This window comes from Halyomorpha halys, unplaced genomic scaffold, assembly GCF_000696795.3.
Source record: "Halyomorpha halys isolate HHAL.00 unplaced genomic scaffold, Hhal_1.1 Scaffold783.1, whole genome shotgun sequence".
NCBI lineage: Eukaryota > Metazoa > Arthropoda > Insecta > Hemiptera > Pentatomidae > Halyomorpha > Halyomorpha halys.
The window spans coordinates 302,757-322,596 of NW_027110563.1; the positions used below are offsets into that span (position 1 = coordinate 302,757).

The following is a 19,840-nucleotide window of genomic DNA, read 5'->3' on the forward strand; positions in this document are numbered from 1 at the left end:
AAAATGGACTTTAATTACTAAATAATTGAGATGAAAATGTAGTATTGGCATAGAGATAATTGGAGATATATATATATATATATATATATATATATACAAGCAACTACATAAACCTAAAGGTATTGTTAGCCATTATATGATATTACAAGTTAACTAATGTTCAATTCCCAAACAAAATATCAAGACAAGCATCCATAAGGACCAGGCAAAAGTCAAGACATCGTCTAATTTGACAGACAAAGCAAATTAGCCATTATATTAGAAGACTGTTAACACAAAATTATTTGAATAGATGATATACCAAACGTAACTCAACACAAACACCATGAAAAAGTTAGTAGAAAAAGATTCCCAAAGAAGAATGTTATCATGTTACATGTTCTAGACATCTTTCAAGGGTGACCAAATCATTCATCCACACTTAAAAGTTAAATGTTAACAGAAACTGATTTATTCTTTCCCAGTCATTGGCCAACTATACAAAAATCACTCGACATAATAATCAACTAGGACATGCAAACTGTCATCCCAACCACCAATACTACCAAGTTAATAAGCACTTGTAAATAAACTTTAGAAGAAGATCCTAAGAAAATACAAAAATTAAATTAAAAAACCTTGAAAGTCATCGAGATCTGTCATATCAAAAACTTGAAATGGATAAAAAATTTATTCTATTAATTTAGAATTCAACGAGACTTGATTAACATTTTATTTCATTATAAACTAAACACATCTAAAACATTGACATGACACAAATTAAATGTTACATTTTACTATCCATGTCATATGGCACATTAGTTGCTAAACAGATTTTATAACCAATTAAATGCCATTCCAAGATAATATTAAGCTATTCAATATAGATAGGTCCAGAAAACTTTAATACAACAATGAATAAGAATAGAAGTCGAAGCAGACCAATTTGAAATATATTCGCACTTCAAATAGAAGTAGAAAGAATTTTGACAAGGGTGATTAGGTCCTAGGAGCACTAATAGTATATCAGATACCAATCGATTACCAACCAATGCAAACATCAATTTTGCCCTTTATGGCAGCTTCGTGAAGTGGAGTATAGTTCCAATTGTCTCGAGTATTAGGATTTGCACCAGCTTCTAAGAGTAATCTAACAACATCGGCATGTCCAAAGGAACAAGCATTATGTAAAGGATGCAGTCCACCATCATCACGAGCTTGAATCGATGCACCAGCGGCTAAAAGGAACTCAACTATGTCTTTTCGACCATAACCTAAAAATTATTCATTACTTTAAGAATATAAAATTCGAGTAATAAACCAAAATGGTCAGCTTATACATTATCTATGGCTCAATACCTGCAGCAAAATGCAATGGAGTTGACTTCCTACCAGCTGTATCTCTGGCATTTACAGTTTGGGAGTTAATCAACTTCTTAACTTTGCTTATATCACCAATTTTACAAGCTTCGAATAGTTCTCGGAGAGGATCTGAGGCTAAACTAGGAGACAAAGCTTCTGATGAAACAGAATATGTTGGTCTTCGATTGGCCATTTTTGCATTATTCGGGTTATTTCACATCTCCAACACTCATGTGAAACCCTATCGCCTCGTCTTTGAACTCTAATTGAGAAGTCATGATTGAAATGACTTTTTCGCAAGATTCACTGAAAAGAATTGATCCATATTTTAATAGCTTGTACCACACAAACACAAAACAGACACCTGTGCTAGGTGAAGTAATTTACTTTCATTGATAAGGTGAATTATAAATTTTGAGCGATAGTGAAGGAGATATTAGCGTGTTAATATATGTTCGAGAATAATAGAAAGGATTAAATTTGCAAATTCGCGTGATTGACTAAAAAATATCTGAATATAATATTAGGGCATTGATTAATTATGTTTAATGATTTACATATATTTATGTTATAAAATATAGGTTGTTAATTTTTTTAAAATAATATTTATTATTTTAAAACTACCGTTGTTAAAACTTTAATAATTTGAATGAGGTAAGCGACGAAAGTATTTTGGTGACATTGAAGTGTCATATGTTCGGTAATTTGCTGGGTCCTTTCTCGAGGGATCTAGTTCCCTGCGTTACGTTTTATACAGTTTTATTAAAGTTAGGTTGAGTGTCCCTACGTCCACGTCTTAGTTTCGTATTTTATCAAGATTCCCTTATCTTCGTATTTGAATTAATCATAGCCATAATAGAAAATAGATTAAACTTCGCTTAACCCTTCGTTTAAGATATCTACTATGGCAGCTACAGGAAGAATTTTTTCAAGATTAATTTGTAAGTTAAAAAAAAAAATTATACTTAATACTAATTATGATTGTTTTTTATTTTGTTGAAATGTTGTCCTTCATTTTTAAATTCAATCAAAACAGAGTGTTCTTTCCTTTATTTAATCTTATGTATATAATTTATATATTAATTACTTTCTGTTTGTTTGTATCAAATTAATAATACATTAAATGTTTTCCTCTCCATTTGCGTATTTTTTTATACTTATTCTGTCCTTCCTGATTTTTTATTGGTTTTACTTGTAACACATTTGATAAGTTAACTATAGCCTTGACAGTAATAGCATTTTTACTGCTTTTCTAACAATTTATTACCGAATGATTAATACATCTTTATTATTAAGATTACTTAGCCACCAGGTCATGTTCTAAGTATGCTATAATAAAATATTTATAATGAAATGTTGAAAGGTAGTTGATAACAACTTTTTTTAGTAAGGATTATTAGGTTTTTTTAAACTTTTGTAATGTTTAAATAGTTCATAAATAAATATGTTCATTATAAAATTATCAGTGTCAAATATCCAATACTCTGCCTTTTGGCTAATGATTGGTTTTATACCTTGGTCTATTTTTACCTTTAAAGCTATTTGTCCTATCAAATTATTAAAAGCATATATTTTGATGTTTGTTGCAAAAATTTTAATTTCATTTATAACGACCTATATAAGTTAAATGAGCTCAAAGGGGCTCCTGTGATTTCATTGAAGATATACTGCTCAATTGTTTACAGCATTTCAAATTTATATTTTTTTCTTTATTGAAGTTCTGATAGCTGGATTTATAAATAATCTTTTATTGATTCATTATAGTAAGTGTTCTTTTTATTTATTTTTTTTGCAGCCCCTCAATTTACTTGTGTAAGGACTAATACATCTTATACTAGTAGCAGAAAGAATCTTGTTTTAACTAGCAATTCTAAAGTTATTTGTCAAGGATTTACTGGTAAACAGGGTACTTTTCATAGCAAGCAAGCTATAGAATATGGTACAAAGTTAGTTGGAGGTGTATCCCCAGGAAAGGGAGGGAAGACTCATTTAAATCTTCCAGTTTTTAACACTGTCAAAGAGGTACAGTATATTTTTATGTTTTAGTATCATTTGAAATTAATTTTGTGTACATACTTTGTCTTACCTTCTGTTAGATGTTCAGTGATTGACATCTCTTATAAAACTAACTATTCCTTGAAACTGTTGTTGAAAGTGTTACGTTGAAAAACAGTTCACATTGATTATAGATCTGTTTAAATATCTTATTAGCTGTCTATTGAGATAATATTTGCTGTAGTGGACAATTTTTGTTTGACTTAAAGTAGTGGTTATCTTTTTTGAATTAAATAACTTAGAATAAAATTTTCTTTTGTGTTTACCATCTTGTTAGTTTAAAAAGAAAAAAATTACATTACTTCAAACTTGCTCTTTTAACTGTTTAAATATCATTGCTTTTGCTGTTATACCGGGTATATCTGAATAAATCAACATGTTTTAAAGTCATATTTAATAAATGATAAAAACCAATGCATCATTCTAGAGACATCTTGTCTGAACCATCATTTAATAGGATAGCTACATAAAGTTTTCCAACTTCAGTGTTTCTAGAATGAAACATTTTTTTTTTATTTAATAAAGTTTTTTCTGAGTTATATTATAAGGTACTTGAACTTAACACCTTGACTGCGGTTCTTGACGCATTATTGTCTAGCCATAGTGGCCTAGGAACACATGTGACTAGATGTTTTGTTTTTTTCCAAACTATTTATTTATATTTAATACAATTACAATTATATACATTTTACTTAACCTAAGAACATTATATATACACAAGTTTATAATTTATCTTGTTTTGCCTTTCGGCATTATAAGATCAGGTACTGGGTCCGCTGATGGCGGTTAATTCATTTAGTGGGTTGGTCGCTGTGTGGGCCAACAGAATGGGGAGGGACCATTCCGGTTGGTGGTGTTTAGGTGTGGGTGACTTCAGGCTGCAGAGCCATAAGTCCTTCCCTTGTCAAGGACATCGACCAAGGGGACCGTGCTTTGCCACTTCCCAGGTCTCGGTGGAGGGGCGATCTCTAGGAATACAGGATTGGCTCAGGCTTTCAGCCCATCAAAGAATTTGATGTCCCTATGGCCTATGAATTTAGGCACAGAAAGAAGTTGGAGCTCCTCACGAATTACTCTATTCCTGGCCCGTTGGAGTGTGGTTCCTCTGACTATTCACCAAAGGAGGGAATTCTGGAAGTTCTGCAGTTTGGTTAACGTGGTCTTGTAGCGGTGTCACATGAGTGGTGTCCGACTTGTTGCCCTTAGTGCGGTGTAGTACTGACTCCAGCTGGCCGAAGGTGGAGAAGATAGGCTTCTCAGCGGGCTTCCAGGTGGTGGTGGAGGAGCATTAGACGTCCAGCATCCCTCACTGCATAGTTAAAGGCCAGTAAGGCAGCCTGCTCCCCAGACGTCATCAGGTTGTTCCCATCAGTCAGATGTACTGTCCTCCTCTTGGTGACAAATGTCCTGACCAACTTCCAGAACTGTCTGTGGTCGTCGTGTGTTCTTCGGAGTTGGTCATGCTAGAGGGAGGCTACCTGCCGGGTCATCGCATTGATGGCCAGTTTCAAGCTGTAGTCACGCATGCGCAGGAAGATATTGCGCAGGTTATTCTGCTAGCCAATCAGAGTGAGGATATGCTTCGGTGGCTTCCTGATGACGTTGGGGACAGGAGTGAACTCCGGAATGTTCCTATTGGCTACCCTCTGGATGGTGGTGGTGATTACCTCCACTGCTGAGTCCATCTCGTCCGGAGTGCGTTATTGCACTATTGCTCTGATGGTACGTAGGGCAGCACTTGGCAGTCCGTGACTGTGTGGATACTTCTGGTCAGGAGATGGTCGAGTGTTGACGTGCACGAAATGCCTGTTAGAGTGCACTGGGAGAGCTCGTGATTATTGGTGAACCTCAGGCAGATTACTGCGCGATTACAATAGTGCTTGGTGTGCCCATATTGCTGACACCTCCTGCACTGGACTGGGCAGCCATCTTCCTTGAAGGGGAATACCCTGAATCTGCAGTGGTTGATGGCTCCCAGCTTACAAATATCTGTGATTTTGACATAGTGCTCTGTCACAAGTTGCAGGAGGTTGATTGCCGTTTTTCTCCCGTCGGGTTGTGTCCTGGTGAGGCGATGTAGAAGTTTAAACCCTGGAAGATTTTCTTGCAGATCGTTGGCGACTTCTTGGAGGTCTGTATCAATGTTGAACCCGTAGAGGACCCATTTTTTAGACCTCTTAGTCCCTCTGGGTGCGAAGGTATGAAACTGAACACATTCAGTCCGTTTCAGAAATTGTCTTGCCCTTTGATGGTCTTTTTCTGACTCTAGGTATAGCCGGGTCTCCCTGCTGGAATTATTCGTTTCAAATCGTGTTATTTCAATTTCAGCCAGAAGAGCTTTAACAGATTGTTGAGATAAAGCAGGAAGGAGCGATGATGATGGGAGGTGGGTGCCTCGCCTGGAGAATGCGACAAAACTGTTGTGGACTGGGGTGGGACGAGCTTGTGCTGGTTCAGGTTCAAGGCGAGCTCTTTAGGTGTTTAGCCTTGGGGATCTCCCACTCTATCTGAACCATCCTCTTGGGTCCTCTGGGTTCGGAAACATCTTCGACCATCTGGTCCTCATTAATCACTGTGTCCTGATCGGGAGACTGGGGAGACACTAGGTCGAGGCCACTTAGAGCTTGTGTTTGGAATGGTGGGAAGAGTGTTAGCACCTTCCTTTCATCATATAATGTCCTAAACTCTGTTAAGTACTGTCCTAGCTTCCACCAGCTAAGATTGTTCTTGGTTCTGCCCCCTTTAAATACTTTTACACTCCTTAAAATTTTGTTTATTATTGAATTTATTCAAATTTATTTTTGAAGTATATAAATTTATTTATTTACGTATTCTTTTATTTTATATATTCCTGATAACATTTTTAATATGTTGGGACATTTTTATTTTATTTAAAATTTTTGTTTACATTATATTTTGGATTATTTCATGTTGTCTAAATGTTTTGAAGTAAATGTGGTGATATAATATAACTTTCTAGAGTCTTCATTCAGTAATTCAGTTTTAAAAACAAAAACATTCTTGTATCAGCTGATTGCATACATAGATTCTGTGGCATATATGAGTGAATAGTTCTCATAGTTAAAAAAAGGTATTTAAACTTCATTTGCCTAAGTATTATTACATTCTATGCATTATATAATGCTTATTTAAATTAAAAGAAAAGGAAAACAAAAAATTTGTGTTTTTTAGTGGTTTTCCATGGCATTCACTGCGGTTAAAGTCTAAAGGACAAAAAACTACTAATGGTTATTATTGGCCAAATAACTAGACCAAACAATTTAATTTATTAAATTTTTGAATAGCAATTATAGAATAAATGAGACATTTTGTCATAAAACATGGAAACTGATAAAAATGAAAACAAAGTTTTTGTTAGAAGAGCCCCACAGTCAAGTTGTTAAGCGGTGATATTTTGGGTGTTACTTTTTCCTTTTATTTTTTAAAATAAAAGATATTTTATCAAGAAGGAAGTAGTGAAAAGAAACACAAAGAATTATGTATTTATACGGAGTATCATATAATAGCTATCTGAAGCCAGTAGGCGAGTTGAAGTTCCTCTCATGCTAGAAATGGCCAAATTACTTACAAAAAAGAACTCAAGAGAGTTGAAGTTTTGGTGTGTTTCAGTTGTAAGCCTATTCTTCTGTGATTGTCAACCGATGATCCATGGACCATAAGTGGGTCACAGTAGGGTCCGAGCCCACATATTTCTGTGTGTATTTACCGATTGAAACTTTTTATTAATTATCTCTCCTGGTGTTAGGCTGTTAGCTGAAAGGTTTTAACATAACTTAATAAATAATAAAAATGAAATAAACTTGATAAACTGCTAACAATAAATGTGACTCACAATACACTTTTAAGTTACCTTATTTTAAATATTTTTGAAGCGTAACTGTCCTTATCCCGAAGTCAGGAGCATGGGTGGGCTACATATAGTTCAGTTTTCAGCATAGTGGTCTGCAGATGTCTATAGGTTGAGGATCATTGCTATCCTTGCAGATTAAAGTTTGTAATAATTTAATTATTTATATTATTTAATTTGGTTAACCATTTCGTTTTTAAGATCATTGATTGATTTTTTGTAATATACAAAAGGGAGATGGTTTGGGTGCTGTCAAAATTAGGGGGGATGTATAAAATATAATAAATGCAATAAAATTAAAAGAATTAATTCAATTAATGTAATATAGTGAAGGAAAGAAAATGTATAAAATGTTTCTTCACTACATTATATTTATTGTATCCAGTCTTTTAATTTGAATGTATTTATTCATATCTTTATTTATTAATATTTCCCCACACTTCCTCTTTGTTATATACATTTATGTATATTATTGTTTAGTGTCTTTTTGCTTTCAAATGTGATGTTATTTGTTAACCGTCCAATTACCCTCCACTCTCTTACCCTGTTGATACCTTGCATCCACCTTGAACTCATTCTTTAGCTTTCCTTCATTCTGAAAGGTGGGTGCCCTCTTTTCATTATTTTTATTTTTTCTAGACCTTTCATTCTATCTTCTAATTAGTTTATCTAATTGTTGATAGTGTAGTTTAATTTAAAATTTAAGTTTAAAAAAAAAAAAAAAGATGATTTTGACCCACCCTCCCCTAACCATCTTCCTTTTATATATTTATTTTTTACATGTTCCAATATTAACAATTTTTTTTTAAACTCTGTTTTATATATTTGTCTAACAAATATTGATAGGAAGATAATGTAAAATCTTTTTAAAAATTTGAGAAATAAATTCTAGTGTAAAATTATGCTTAAAGTAAGTTTTGAAATTGGTAATAATATATTTTAATTTTGTAGGCCAAAGAAGCGACCGGTGCTCATGCTACAGTGATCTATGTACCACCTCCTGGTGCAGCAAAAGCTATCATTGAAGCTATTGATGCCGAAATGCCATTAATCGTCTGTATCACCGAGGGTATTCCGCAACACGACATGGTCAGGGTCAAGCACAAATTAATCAGGCAAAATAAATCTCGCTTGATCGGACCTAATTGTCCAGGCATCATCGCACCAGAACAGGTTTTTATTATTTTATTCTTATAGTTTATTTAGTCTTTTATATCTTTCTATTTAAACATAATTTTTTTTAACATTTCACTTCTGTGGTAAATGTGTTTTTACAAAATACTAGCTGATGAACCTGGTAGTATTGAGTAAAGAAGCTTTGTTTAAAGATATGAAGGGTAATAATGCCAATGCCGAATAGCCTTCGAGTTTTATAGATTTGGCTGTACTTTTTTTTCTTATTTCTTAATCTATCTAACATTTACTCTGAACAGATTAGTCGAAACAATCAAACATGGACAAGTTTCTATATAGAAAAATAGTTCTAACAGTTACATAACTAACCCTATGCAAATATACATAAAAATATTAACCGATTGCGGCTATAAAGTGCAAACAAAAATTATTTCGCTCTCTCTTTTGGAATAACTCACGTTATAAAAAAATCAAACCAAAATATTAGTTCTAAAATAAAAATAAAAATAGCAGAAATAAACTATGTACTGCTGCTACTCGCTTCAAAAGGCCCACTGTAAATGGACTAGACAATGAATGAAGGAAGATTTTTGAATTATCATCCACGGTCTGGGTGGCTGTCAAAAAAGGTTGCTAAAAATATTACAAAAAATGAAAAGGGAGTAAATGATAGTAATAATAATAATAATAATAGTTATATTAATTTTAATACTAAAATTAAATCTGTACCACTACAACTCTTGAAGGGTCTGGGGTGCTGTACTTTGTAAGGGAGTACTCTTGAAGGGTCTGGGGCGCTGTACTTTGTAAGGAAGTACTCTTGCTGGACTAATGGTTGTGCAAGAACGTGATTTGGTCAGAATCACGCTCAATTGCTAGATTCTTATCCAATTAAGGCTATCTCCAAACCCAAAGGGCTGGCTCACGGCTAGAGTGAAATAAAAAATGATTATCTGCTACAGCTGGATTTCAACCCGGGTCCTTGGTGTCGGATTTAAGTAATCCGATTTTTGCCGTTGTTTTTTGAATTTATATAAAGTCGGAGTCGGGGGTCTCATTTCCTGATGCCCCCTTTTCCGCGGACACCGGAAGTCTCCGAAGACGCTGCGACTGCAATGCTGCCCCAGCCTAAGCATCATGCAAGCTAAGACCTGGTCTACCCCTACTATCACGGCGGAGTCCAGGACACGCTGGCCAGCCTCTGAGAGGAAAAGACGTCTTTTCAGACACGGGGCGAAGATTACATGGTTTTCACCATTTCGCCCACAGCACACCTAGACGAGGGAAGCGACTAGGATATGTCACTACGTGGGCGAAGACGTCACCAGATAAGCCAATACAATTCATGAGACCCTAATGTTCTGTTTCATATTACTATAGATAAAGATTACTGAACTAACACACTAATCTAATTGCCCCTGCACGGAATTAATCTTATAAATTAAAGAAATACATGCATGTTTTTATGAGCATAAAGTGTCTCACAATTTTCAGCCCCCCTTTTCCACACATTTTATCATAATCATAAAATTACACTCGGGACACCTGCACTATAGCACGAGCAGGTCCCGATGTAAACACTTGGAGTTAATAGCACAGTGCATACCACTGAGCTATCTGATCCCAATAGTAATAAATAAATAAAAAGTGAGCCATTCCTTTTTTTGACTATCGCCCAAGGCCATGTTCCTTCTTTATTGATTCTATACGGTCAATTAATTAAATTCTAATGGGTGTAAGACTTGAAAAGAGGAACCGTCCACCGTTGTTATGAAAAACAAATGAAATGGATTGTCTCTGAATATTTCCCCATTGTTCAAAAATTTTAAAACTCATTAATGCTTTGGTAGAATAACAGTTTTATTTTACAACAATCGAGAAGGTTTATTGTTTATTCTTTTTGTTATAACAATCATTTAATTAAAAAGAATGATAAACATTTTATTGTTTAAAGTCAGATAGGGAATCACAACATTAGAAAGTCAAGAGAATTTTGTTTTGTATATGTCTGACTTTGTTGCTAAGATCAAGCTTGTTGGTATGTGTCCCTTTTTTTTTTTGTATACCGGACATTCTTTTCTTTCTGAATCCTACTCATGTAAGGGCCAATAGTATCAGTGCTCATCCGATGGTTGTTTTGATGAAATAACCTGGATTTGAAGATCAATAAGTTATAAAAGAAAAAAAAAACTTGAGTATTTTCATTGAACATTTACAAATTTATTTTTCTATTTGACCAGAAGGATTAGTATAATTTAGTAAGTAGAAATTTAAATTAATTTTGCTTTTTAATAATTATTATTTTATTTTTGTATCTTTTGTTTGTATTATCTTTCTTTTTCTGAAAATATCAATAAATTATCCAACATAAGTAAATTGGGGGTATTGAAAAAGATTATGTTTTTACAATCATCTTAATTTTAACACGAGTATATTAATCACACATATTTGAAAAGGGACAAAGTTCTACTTGAGTAGCAGATTTGTTATCTTAAGAACCCCCATCAAATATTTCAATATACTGAAGTTTCTAAATATAATAGAATTGAAAGATAACAAAGATAGACTCACAACATTCATCCTATATCAATAGGGGGAAAAAAAGTCTCCCTTGAATAATGTAAATAACGATAACAATAAACACAATATTCTCTCCCAAAACTCTTGAAATATTACATTATGAATTTTTAAAACTAACTGATGTTTTACTGTTAATAAATGCATGAAATATAATTAGGTTTTCTCTTATTTCTATTGAATTTTCCTCTTCCTTCCGACTGCATTCTTTATTATATTTATTGTACCTCTTTTAATTGCAGTGTAAGATTGGTATTATGCCTGGTCACATCCACCGTAAAGGAGTTGTAGGAATTGTTTCCCGATCTGGAACATTGACGTACGAAGCTGTTCATCAGACTACTCAGGTAAAATTATGTGCTATTGATAAATAATGGTAGAACAAAATGTATTACGATAATTTATTATATTGTATAAATTAAAGTTCATTATTTAATACCAACTCTTGATAACTTAAATTTGAAAATAATTAAGAATTTTTTTTTAATTTATAGTTCAATATCGGTAACTGGACTTATCTTTTAATTTGTAATGTTTTACTCTATAAATGTTTTTAGTGAAGCTTTGTTTAAGTATTTTCCAATAATATCTGATTTTTTTTTCTTATAAATTATTTAAGAGTATATCTATGTTATGTGTGAATTAGAGTTTTTTTTATTTAAATGTGTAAATCTCATAATTAATTTTTTGATGTGTTCACGATGCCCAAAAAATGATTTTTTTTTTTTGATAGAGTGGGTGGAAGATCTTTAACCTCATTTATCATCCTGATTAATTGTTTGTTTTATTACTGATTTGTTTACTTTTGATAAGAGTCAAGAGGGCTCTTTAGATCTTTAAGTGGATAATCTGTACCTCTGGCCTTAAAGACAAATCCTTTGCGAGAAACGTGATAATTAATACACGAAAAGGCCATCATAGGCTCAAAAAAAAAATTTATTAATCTTACCAAATTTTCTCCCATTTAGTGTACATATAAAAAGATATATTATTCAGTAAAGGAGCTTACCATCCAGACTCAGGATATGACAATTAAATAGCAAAATAATTAGTGCTCAGCTCCAAACACTTTGTTGAGTTTTTAAAACATTCAAACCAAAACAAAAACAAAACAACACGAATTGCGTGCGACTAACGTGTCAAAATGACACCTGAAAAATGGTGTAGAGCTCAGCTGGTCTGTTGTGTTACCTCATTCTCTATTTAGTAGATTTGTTAAGAGACTCTGAACCATATTAAATGTTCTATCATTTTAATGTGCTAAAAGAAGAAAATATTTATCTATTTAACACACCTTAACATGTTAAATTTAAGATCATCAAAACCCCTGCTAAAAGAAGGAAATATTTCTCCATTTAGGAAGATTATTGATTGACCGTGTGTATAGATGAATGGAATATGGTCCGGGTTTGACTTTAAGTTTGACCGCACCTGGACCATATTCCATTCATTTCTCCATTTAACACACCTTAACACGTTAAATTGAAGATCATGAATACCCTAGCTAATAGAAGGAAATATTTCTCCATTTAACACACATTAACATGTTAAATTGAAGATCATGAATACCTTAGCTAAAAGAAGGAAATATTTCTCCATTTAACACACCTTAACATGTTAAATTGAAGATCATGAATACCTTAGCTAAAAGAAGGAAATATTTCTCCATTTAACACACCTTAACATGTTAAATTAAAGATCATGAATACCCTACCTAAAAGAAGGAAATATTTCTCCATTTAACACACCTTAACATGTTAAATTGAAGATCATGAATACCCTACCTAAAAGAAGGAAATATTTCTCCATTTAACACACCTTAACATGTTAAATTGAAGATCATCAATACTCCTATTATTTGCTTTTGTTTTTTTTACTAATTATTATTGTCCCTCTTTTTTTCCAATTTATCATTGTTTGAAATGTTTTATTATTTCATTATTTTATTTTTTAAACTTCTGTATTTTACTCTAAGACACTAAAGCCTATTTTCAATGCATGTAATATTATTCTAAAGGAACTTGTCCCAGAATAAATAAACAATATTATTATTGTAAAAATAGGCGTTATTTTCTGTTTGATATTATACAGGTAAGTATTGGAATATTCCACTGAAAATTTGTTTTATTCTACAATTTTTTTTTAGTGCTCGTTTTCATCAAACCTGCACAAAAACAAAAAAAAACATTTTTATAGATTTTATTAAATTTTCCAAAATGTAAGCCTCAATAAAGCTCATACCTTCAGTAGTTCCTGAAATACAGTTTTTCTAAAAATATTTATCACAACAGCTTTAAAGTGATTTCTAATTTTTTAGCCTTTTTTCAAGAACATAGAATTATCTCTTCATTTACTTCATGACTATTTATTTAGCCATTGAGTTTCCCGCTTCTAAAAAAAACAAACATTAAATTTGTTGTAGTCTTTACTTCGAGTGCTTCATGTAGTATTTTTTTTTTGTTCTTTAGGTTGGACTAGGGCAGACATTGTGCATCGGCATTGGTGGTGATCCGTTCAACGGAACAGACTTTATCGATTGCCTTGAAGTATTTCTCAACGACCCTGCGACCAAAGGGATCGTTATGATTGGTGAAATTGGTGGCGTTGCTGAAGAACAAGCATCCGAGTATCTTCTCAAACACAATACAGTATGTAAAGTTTTACTTTATTTGATGAATCAACATAGAATTTTTCAAGTGAAGAATGATAAATTAGTTTGCTTAGAACTTCCTGAGTAACTTTTTTGTATTAGGTGAGTGGCATTGGTTCATTAATTATGTGGTAACATGCCATCATCATAATCTTCTCTTCATTCATTTTACCGCTAATATAAAGTTGCCATGAAATTTGAACCATAAGCTCTCTTTTCCTACAGTAATACCATCTCCCTGTCATCATCCTCTCAGGAGATGCCTGAATCCTCTTGGTATCCTTCCTTATATAAAGAGTATTTTAGAGTTATGTGTCCTAACTGAAAATTTGAATTAGAGATCTCAAAACAAAATTGACTGTGAGGTTATGCCATTTAACACTTTGTTTAGGAAATATTCATGCTTAAAGATTTTTGTTATGAATTATTTAGGTTATAATAATCCTGACAATCCCTGTCTTTGCAAATTTTATCAAAATTAATGTACAGAGTGCTATTGCTCTTAAAATAAGTGATGTGGTCTATATATTATGGTATTAAGGGGAGTGTTATAAATAAAAATGAAAACTTTAATTCTTAACTATACAATCAATAACAAAAGAAAAAAGGTTTATGCCGAATATACAATACAATTTTTCGCAGTAGTGTTTATAAATTTTTGGGTATTGACTTGGTGAAATTGATGTTGGTAAAGAATACTATTTTAATTTGTAAAATGTACTGATGGATAGAATGGATCGTGTTGTTATGTTGTTGAGTTCCAGGTTAGTTAGCTTCTGATTAGCTGACTTGTTTATAGTCAGCCCAAGCTTCTTTCTCCTAATGTATTAATTACTACATAACTATGGTCGGGATGCGGCCATTCTGACACCCTAAGAAATAAGTCTTCCGATTTAAAATGAAATATTAGCTAGTTGGCAAACCATGTGGAAGAAAAGCCCGGCAAGCAAATTAAAAACTATTAAACCATGGACCACATCAAACCATTCCAATCGCAGGGGTAGGTAACTATAGCCAGATTGAGAATATGTCATACAAATTTAACTCATGCATATCTGATCAATAAGCAACCACTGCCAAAATGTCAATACTGCAACAGTGTACTTACAGTCAGTCACATATTTGAAGAATATCATTTCTATTACATAAACTTACGTAGATTGGGAGGGGGACCGAGTGTTTCGGATGGCCTGAATGATGACCAAAAAAACATAGAAATGGTTTTAATTTTCTTAAAAAGGAATAATCTTTTGAATAAGATCTAAACCCAAAAGTTTGTCATATGTATTAAAAAATACTATAAGTAATTATTTCAACTTATTTAGCAATTATCTAAAGAATATCAAATCTTGAAATAAAATTATAAAGTGCGAAACGTGGGTGTTGATGGCCTCAGGGTTTTATGCTCAAAAGCTCCAACCAACAACATCAACTAAATAACTATAATCAATTGGGTTTCTTCCCTAAACAATAATTTTTTTAAATAATGTAACAGGTAGATGAAGTTAAGTATAGATTAGCATGTATTAACTTCTGTCAGCTGTCTGTATAACACTACATCTTTGTTTATTTCAATTGTCAGATATTCATCATAACGTATCATTATTTCATGATTGTGGTGTTCAGTGCAATTTTTTTAGTACTAACACTATATAAAATAAATCAAATTTGTCAGATTAAGCTTGCTTTCATTAGTGTACTTCTTGCCAGGGCACAGGTGCGAAGCCAGTAGTGTCGTTCATCGCCGGTATTACAGCTCCGCCTGGAAGGAGGATGGGGCACGCTGGAGCCATCATCTCTGGCGGCAAGGGAGGAGCTCAGGACAAAATAAATGCGTTGCAAAAGGTATTTTTTTTTTTTTTAATTCCTGCTATTAGTAAAGACTATAATAACATTATTTTGAAACACGATTGGTGGCAGTTTATGAACTATTAGTGTTTTTTTAATTGAATTTTCCACTAATGTATTTTTCCTTTATCTAAATTACTTTTCTATTTGAGGCTTGTTCTTCCCTGATGCCATATCTGGCCAAACTTTCTTCCACCTCATTTTCTATTTTAGGACTTCTTTCCACTTCCTATTCCATTATCTTTGCCAATCTTTCTGCAGACATTATTTGGACAAATTCAAACCAACATAACCTTTTTTCTCCTATGGTTGAAAGTATGTTCTTTTCACCCCTCCTTCAGTTCTCATCTTATTTCTTTTTTTTGGTCTTTCATGTCTGGATTTTCTCATTGCTCTTCTCTTTAAAAATCCATTCCCCTGACTGATACTTTTGCAGAGTATGGTAATAATAACCCATGTTCCCGAGGGTACGTCATACATTGCTATTGACTCAAAAGCATACTTGTACATTGGCCTCTTGGTACTGGATATGTACTTGAGCTCCAAAGGACAGAATCAAACATCCCAGCGGCCTTTCTTCCTTCTATTCTCCGTTCAATATCAGTTGTGGAGGTTCCTTCATTATGGAAGATTAACCTTAGATATTCTTTTTCTCTGTTTTTATGTTTTGTTTAGTTACATCTTATCCTATGATGGGGTGTTTAGGTGCTTTTTTTTTTCTAATGCTATTCAGCCCTCAATTTTCATTAGATTCTATAACTTTCCTCAGCACATAGTTGATGATTTTATCATGTAAAATGCAAATCATCGTACTGTGTGATATTTGACTATGAATTTTTCTATTTAATCATTTTGGCTTAATCTGAATTTTTTATCTTACGCCACAGGAAATAGACTATTAAGCCATTAGTAAATATGGGGATTCAAAATGTAGAAAAAATTGTGTTAAACAATATTTCTTCTCAAATTATGTTATTGTCTAATATATATATTTTGTTTTTTTTATTGTAGGCCGGAGTTATTGTCACAAAGAGCCCTGCTCAGATGGGATTAGAACTTTCTAAAGAAATGAAAAGGCGAGGAATTGTTTAGTGTGAAATAGCCATATATATAGTAGACCTATAGTAACATATTATTTAATGATGAAAATTTATCAGTTGGGGTTGTCCTTTAAACAAAAAAAAAAGCTTTTTAAGAAGCCATCGGCTAATATTAATTATTGTTAACTATGAATATGAATATGTTATAATATATGTATATGTCACTAACAGCATTGAGGTCTCTCTTATCATTTCAATGTTATTACCAATGACGTGTGCACATCTCATCCTCTTTATTATAAATTGTATAGTAAATAAATGCCTTATTTATTGTTTATTTTCTATTACATTGTGAATGTAATATATATTTTTTAATTAACTTGATTTAAATCTCTAAGGAAATAATTCTTAAAATGTTAATATTGTATATTATATTTTGATTATATAAATGCTTTTGTTTTGTTTTTTAAAGTCAAGTTGGTTGTTTGTTTTGTAAGTTTAAGCTTTAAAAAAAAAAATCCTTGTTTATGAAACATTTCTGTTATTGTTGTTCAGTTTTAACAAAGAATGTGCTATAAAAGGGAGATCTGTTTATTGATTCGAAAAATATATTTTGAATTTTTTTTTCAGTTATTTTAAAAACTTTTATAATGTTATTCTACCACCTACAGACTGCATTCAATGTTAATTTGAGAATAAAATTAGTGAGTTGAGCTTTTTATATTATTTGTTAAGTATATCGGATTATTTAGAGGAATTAAATAAATGACTGATTTTATAAATTTGATTATTATAATTGGCGTAAGATTTTATTTTATTTTTTTAAATAAATATAATACATGTTTCTAACACATTTGAAGAGTGCTTGTAATGAAAGATCTTAACCTGAATGTTGTTATATACAAAATTTTCTTTTAACATTTTCATATTTATTTTGCTATAGGCTAATTGGATTTAACTTTTTGACCGGTTGATGACATATTGTTGTCAACCTATTTCGGAGTGGCCCCTTTAGCCTTGGATTGGCCCCTTTCGAACTGTGTTTAGTACTGTCCTAGCTTTTACTTTCGGGTCTATGATTGCTCTGGGTTCTTTTTACACTCCTTCAATTTTTTTATCAAATGTATGTTTTGAAGTATGTAAATTTATTTTTTTTACTTCTTCAAAAGTTTTTTTTTATTAAAAAATATATATTTATTTTTTTTATGTTGTTTTAGATTATTTCACATTGTCTCAATGTTTTATAGGTAATGTGGTGATATAAAATAACTTTCCTAGGGGTTTTATTCAGTAATTTAGTAAAAAAAAAAAATCAGTATTCATGTATCAGCTGATTACATAAATAGATTCAGTGGCATACGCAGGTGACAACAATCATCATGGTTAAAAAACAGGCATTTGAACTTTATTTGGATAAATATCACATTATTTAAAAGAAAATAATATATTAAGAAACAATCGTGCTTTTAAGAGGTTTTTTAGATGAAACCCTACAGTGTGTCGAGGCAAAAAACTACTAATGGTTATTATTGGCTAAATAACTAGACCAAACAATTCAATTTATTAAATTTTAGATTAAATTAAACACTCTGTAGTAAAATATGGTAACTGAAAAAATGAAAACTTCAACAAAGTTAAAAATTTTTTTAATTATGTTTAACTTTTAACTATAATTTAACGAGAGCTAATATTAGGAGTAATCATGATTTTTACTTTGACGTGTTAAATCAAGAAACATTTCCTACTTTTAGCATGTTAAAATGATATAACATTTAACATGGCTGTGAGTGCTAAATGGAGAACGACATCATGCTACAGACCAACTGAGCTCTACATCATTTTGTCTGTTGTTTTGATAGCTTAGTTGCTTGTAATTCATGTTTGGATCGTGATGTTTTGTTTTGGATGTTTTAACTGTAATAAGATTATTTTGTAAACTCTAATAAAGTAATGGTGAAAAAAAAAAGAGAAGGAACAACAGAGGAGAAGGAAAGATGGTGTGAAGAAGCTGTTGAAGATTTTATTAGCTCCTAAAGATTATAAGGTTATAAAATAAGTTTCCCAGAGAATCCCCTAGGAGCTCTGCATTTAACAATAACACAGACTTTAACTTAAGCCGCTCAAAATTCACTACTTATAACATTTAGTATGTTAAAACTTTATATATTGACACATCAGTAATACCACATATGTTTTATGAGCAAGTGCCTCAATTATATAAATTTAATAAATAAGAAATAAATCCAATAAATTAGTAAATATACTGAGTCTTTGTGGATGATTTATTATTCAAAATATATGTGTATTTTGATTATAAAGTCAAAGAAAATGTTGATCACTTCAACTCATCTTTCTGCCAGAAGTATTTACTGATAATTAGTCCTTAGTTTTTGAAAAATTCTTATATACACCAGATTTTCATTGTTTATCGTACAACTTTCCCAGACTGCTGTCTTCGCATTTAGTCATTTTACCCAATAGTGCCTCAGGAGACTGCAAATGAAAATTTTTGTCGTGACAATTTTTAGAGTGAAATTTATAAAACGAAATAAAAGATTTGAGGCAGTTGATAAATATAATTAGATGAAGTATCAGTCAAAAGTAAACAGTGATGCATGCATTGTTTTACATCTGAGTAGAATATAAATTAAAATAGACTTTAATACATGCATTGAATTAATGCACTAATACCTAGTCGGAATCAAATTAAAGGAATAACAGTTAACGCTCAATAATCTGACAAGTTCAACTAAGTAGAGGTAGGCAAAAAAAAATTCAAATTAAAGTTTTCTTTAAAGTACGTAAGTGATCTTTTTTAAAATGTACAATGTAATAAAAAGATATACATACAAACAAGTTAATACAGTGAAATGCTCATTTTGTAAATCAGAAAACCCTGAGATTTTATTTTGAGGGGCTACTTTCATCTGGCGTCAAGAGAATTTTGAACAGTGATGAGAGCTCAGGAGAATTTGAGAGTAGTGTACAACCATAGCATAACATATAAAGCAGAAGTAAAAGCGAATTGAACTATGTGCAGGCTATCCCCACTCCTCAGTTGAATTAAGGGATCCTATAAGGTTGTAGAATTATTTTCTTTATTAGTGCATTGACCTGTTAGAAACTTTCAGCTAACACTCAAACATCAGGTAAGGAAAACAATTCTAACAGTAAGTCCTCACAAAATATATGTTGTTAGACCCTCTTATGACCCAATCATGGCCTACGTACTACTGGTATAGAGAGGTGACCTTGATTCTGCAGGGTTGCTGTGGTTCAACACGAAATTTGTGGTTTCTAGGATAGAGTTGGATCCAAAGCAACTGC

General features: G+C 32.1%; 2 protein-coding genes across 7 annotated transcripts in view; one reads left to right on the forward strand and one right to left on the reverse strand.

The window, feature by feature from the left end:
• Positions 1–1,835, reverse strand: part of Tnks (tankyrase) — a 35,433-nt gene extending 33,598 nt beyond the window's left edge. For 3 of the 5 annotated variants that reach the window (XR_001343956.1, XM_014429297.3, XM_014429293.3), the window contains exons 1-2: positions 1,339–1,722; positions 1,029–1,253 (exon numbers count right to left, since the gene is read on the reverse strand). Coding sequence is in view for 4 of the 5 variants with exons in the window: in XM_014429297.3 (XP_014284783.1) it covers positions 1,029–1,253; positions 1,339–1,534 (421 nt within the window). In the remaining variant the exon portion in view is untranslated. The other 2 variants (XM_014429295.3, XM_014429298.3) reach the window with 2 other exon arrangements.
• Positions 1,836–2,035: 200 nt separating this feature from the next.
• Positions 2,036–17,719, forward strand: Scsalpha1 (Succinyl-coenzyme A synthetase alpha subunit 1). 2 transcript variants are annotated; one of them, XM_014429299.2, is made up of 7 exons: positions 2,036–2,282; positions 3,137–3,363; positions 8,216–8,437; positions 11,218–11,322; positions 13,444–13,623; positions 15,321–15,470; positions 16,485–17,719. In XM_014429299.2, the coding sequence occupies exons 1-7, from the start codon at positions 2,246–2,248 to the stop codon at positions 16,563–16,565; spliced, it is 1,002 nt and encodes a 333-aa protein (XP_014284785.1). In that variant the 5' UTR covers positions 2,036–2,245; the 3' UTR covers positions 16,566–17,719. The 2 variants fall into 2 exon arrangements, with proteins under 2 accessions (XP_014284785.1, XP_014284786.1); XM_014429300.2 differs by having other exon boundaries at positions 2,038–2,282; positions 15,336–15,470.
• Positions 17,720–19,840: the final 2,121 nt, after the last annotated feature.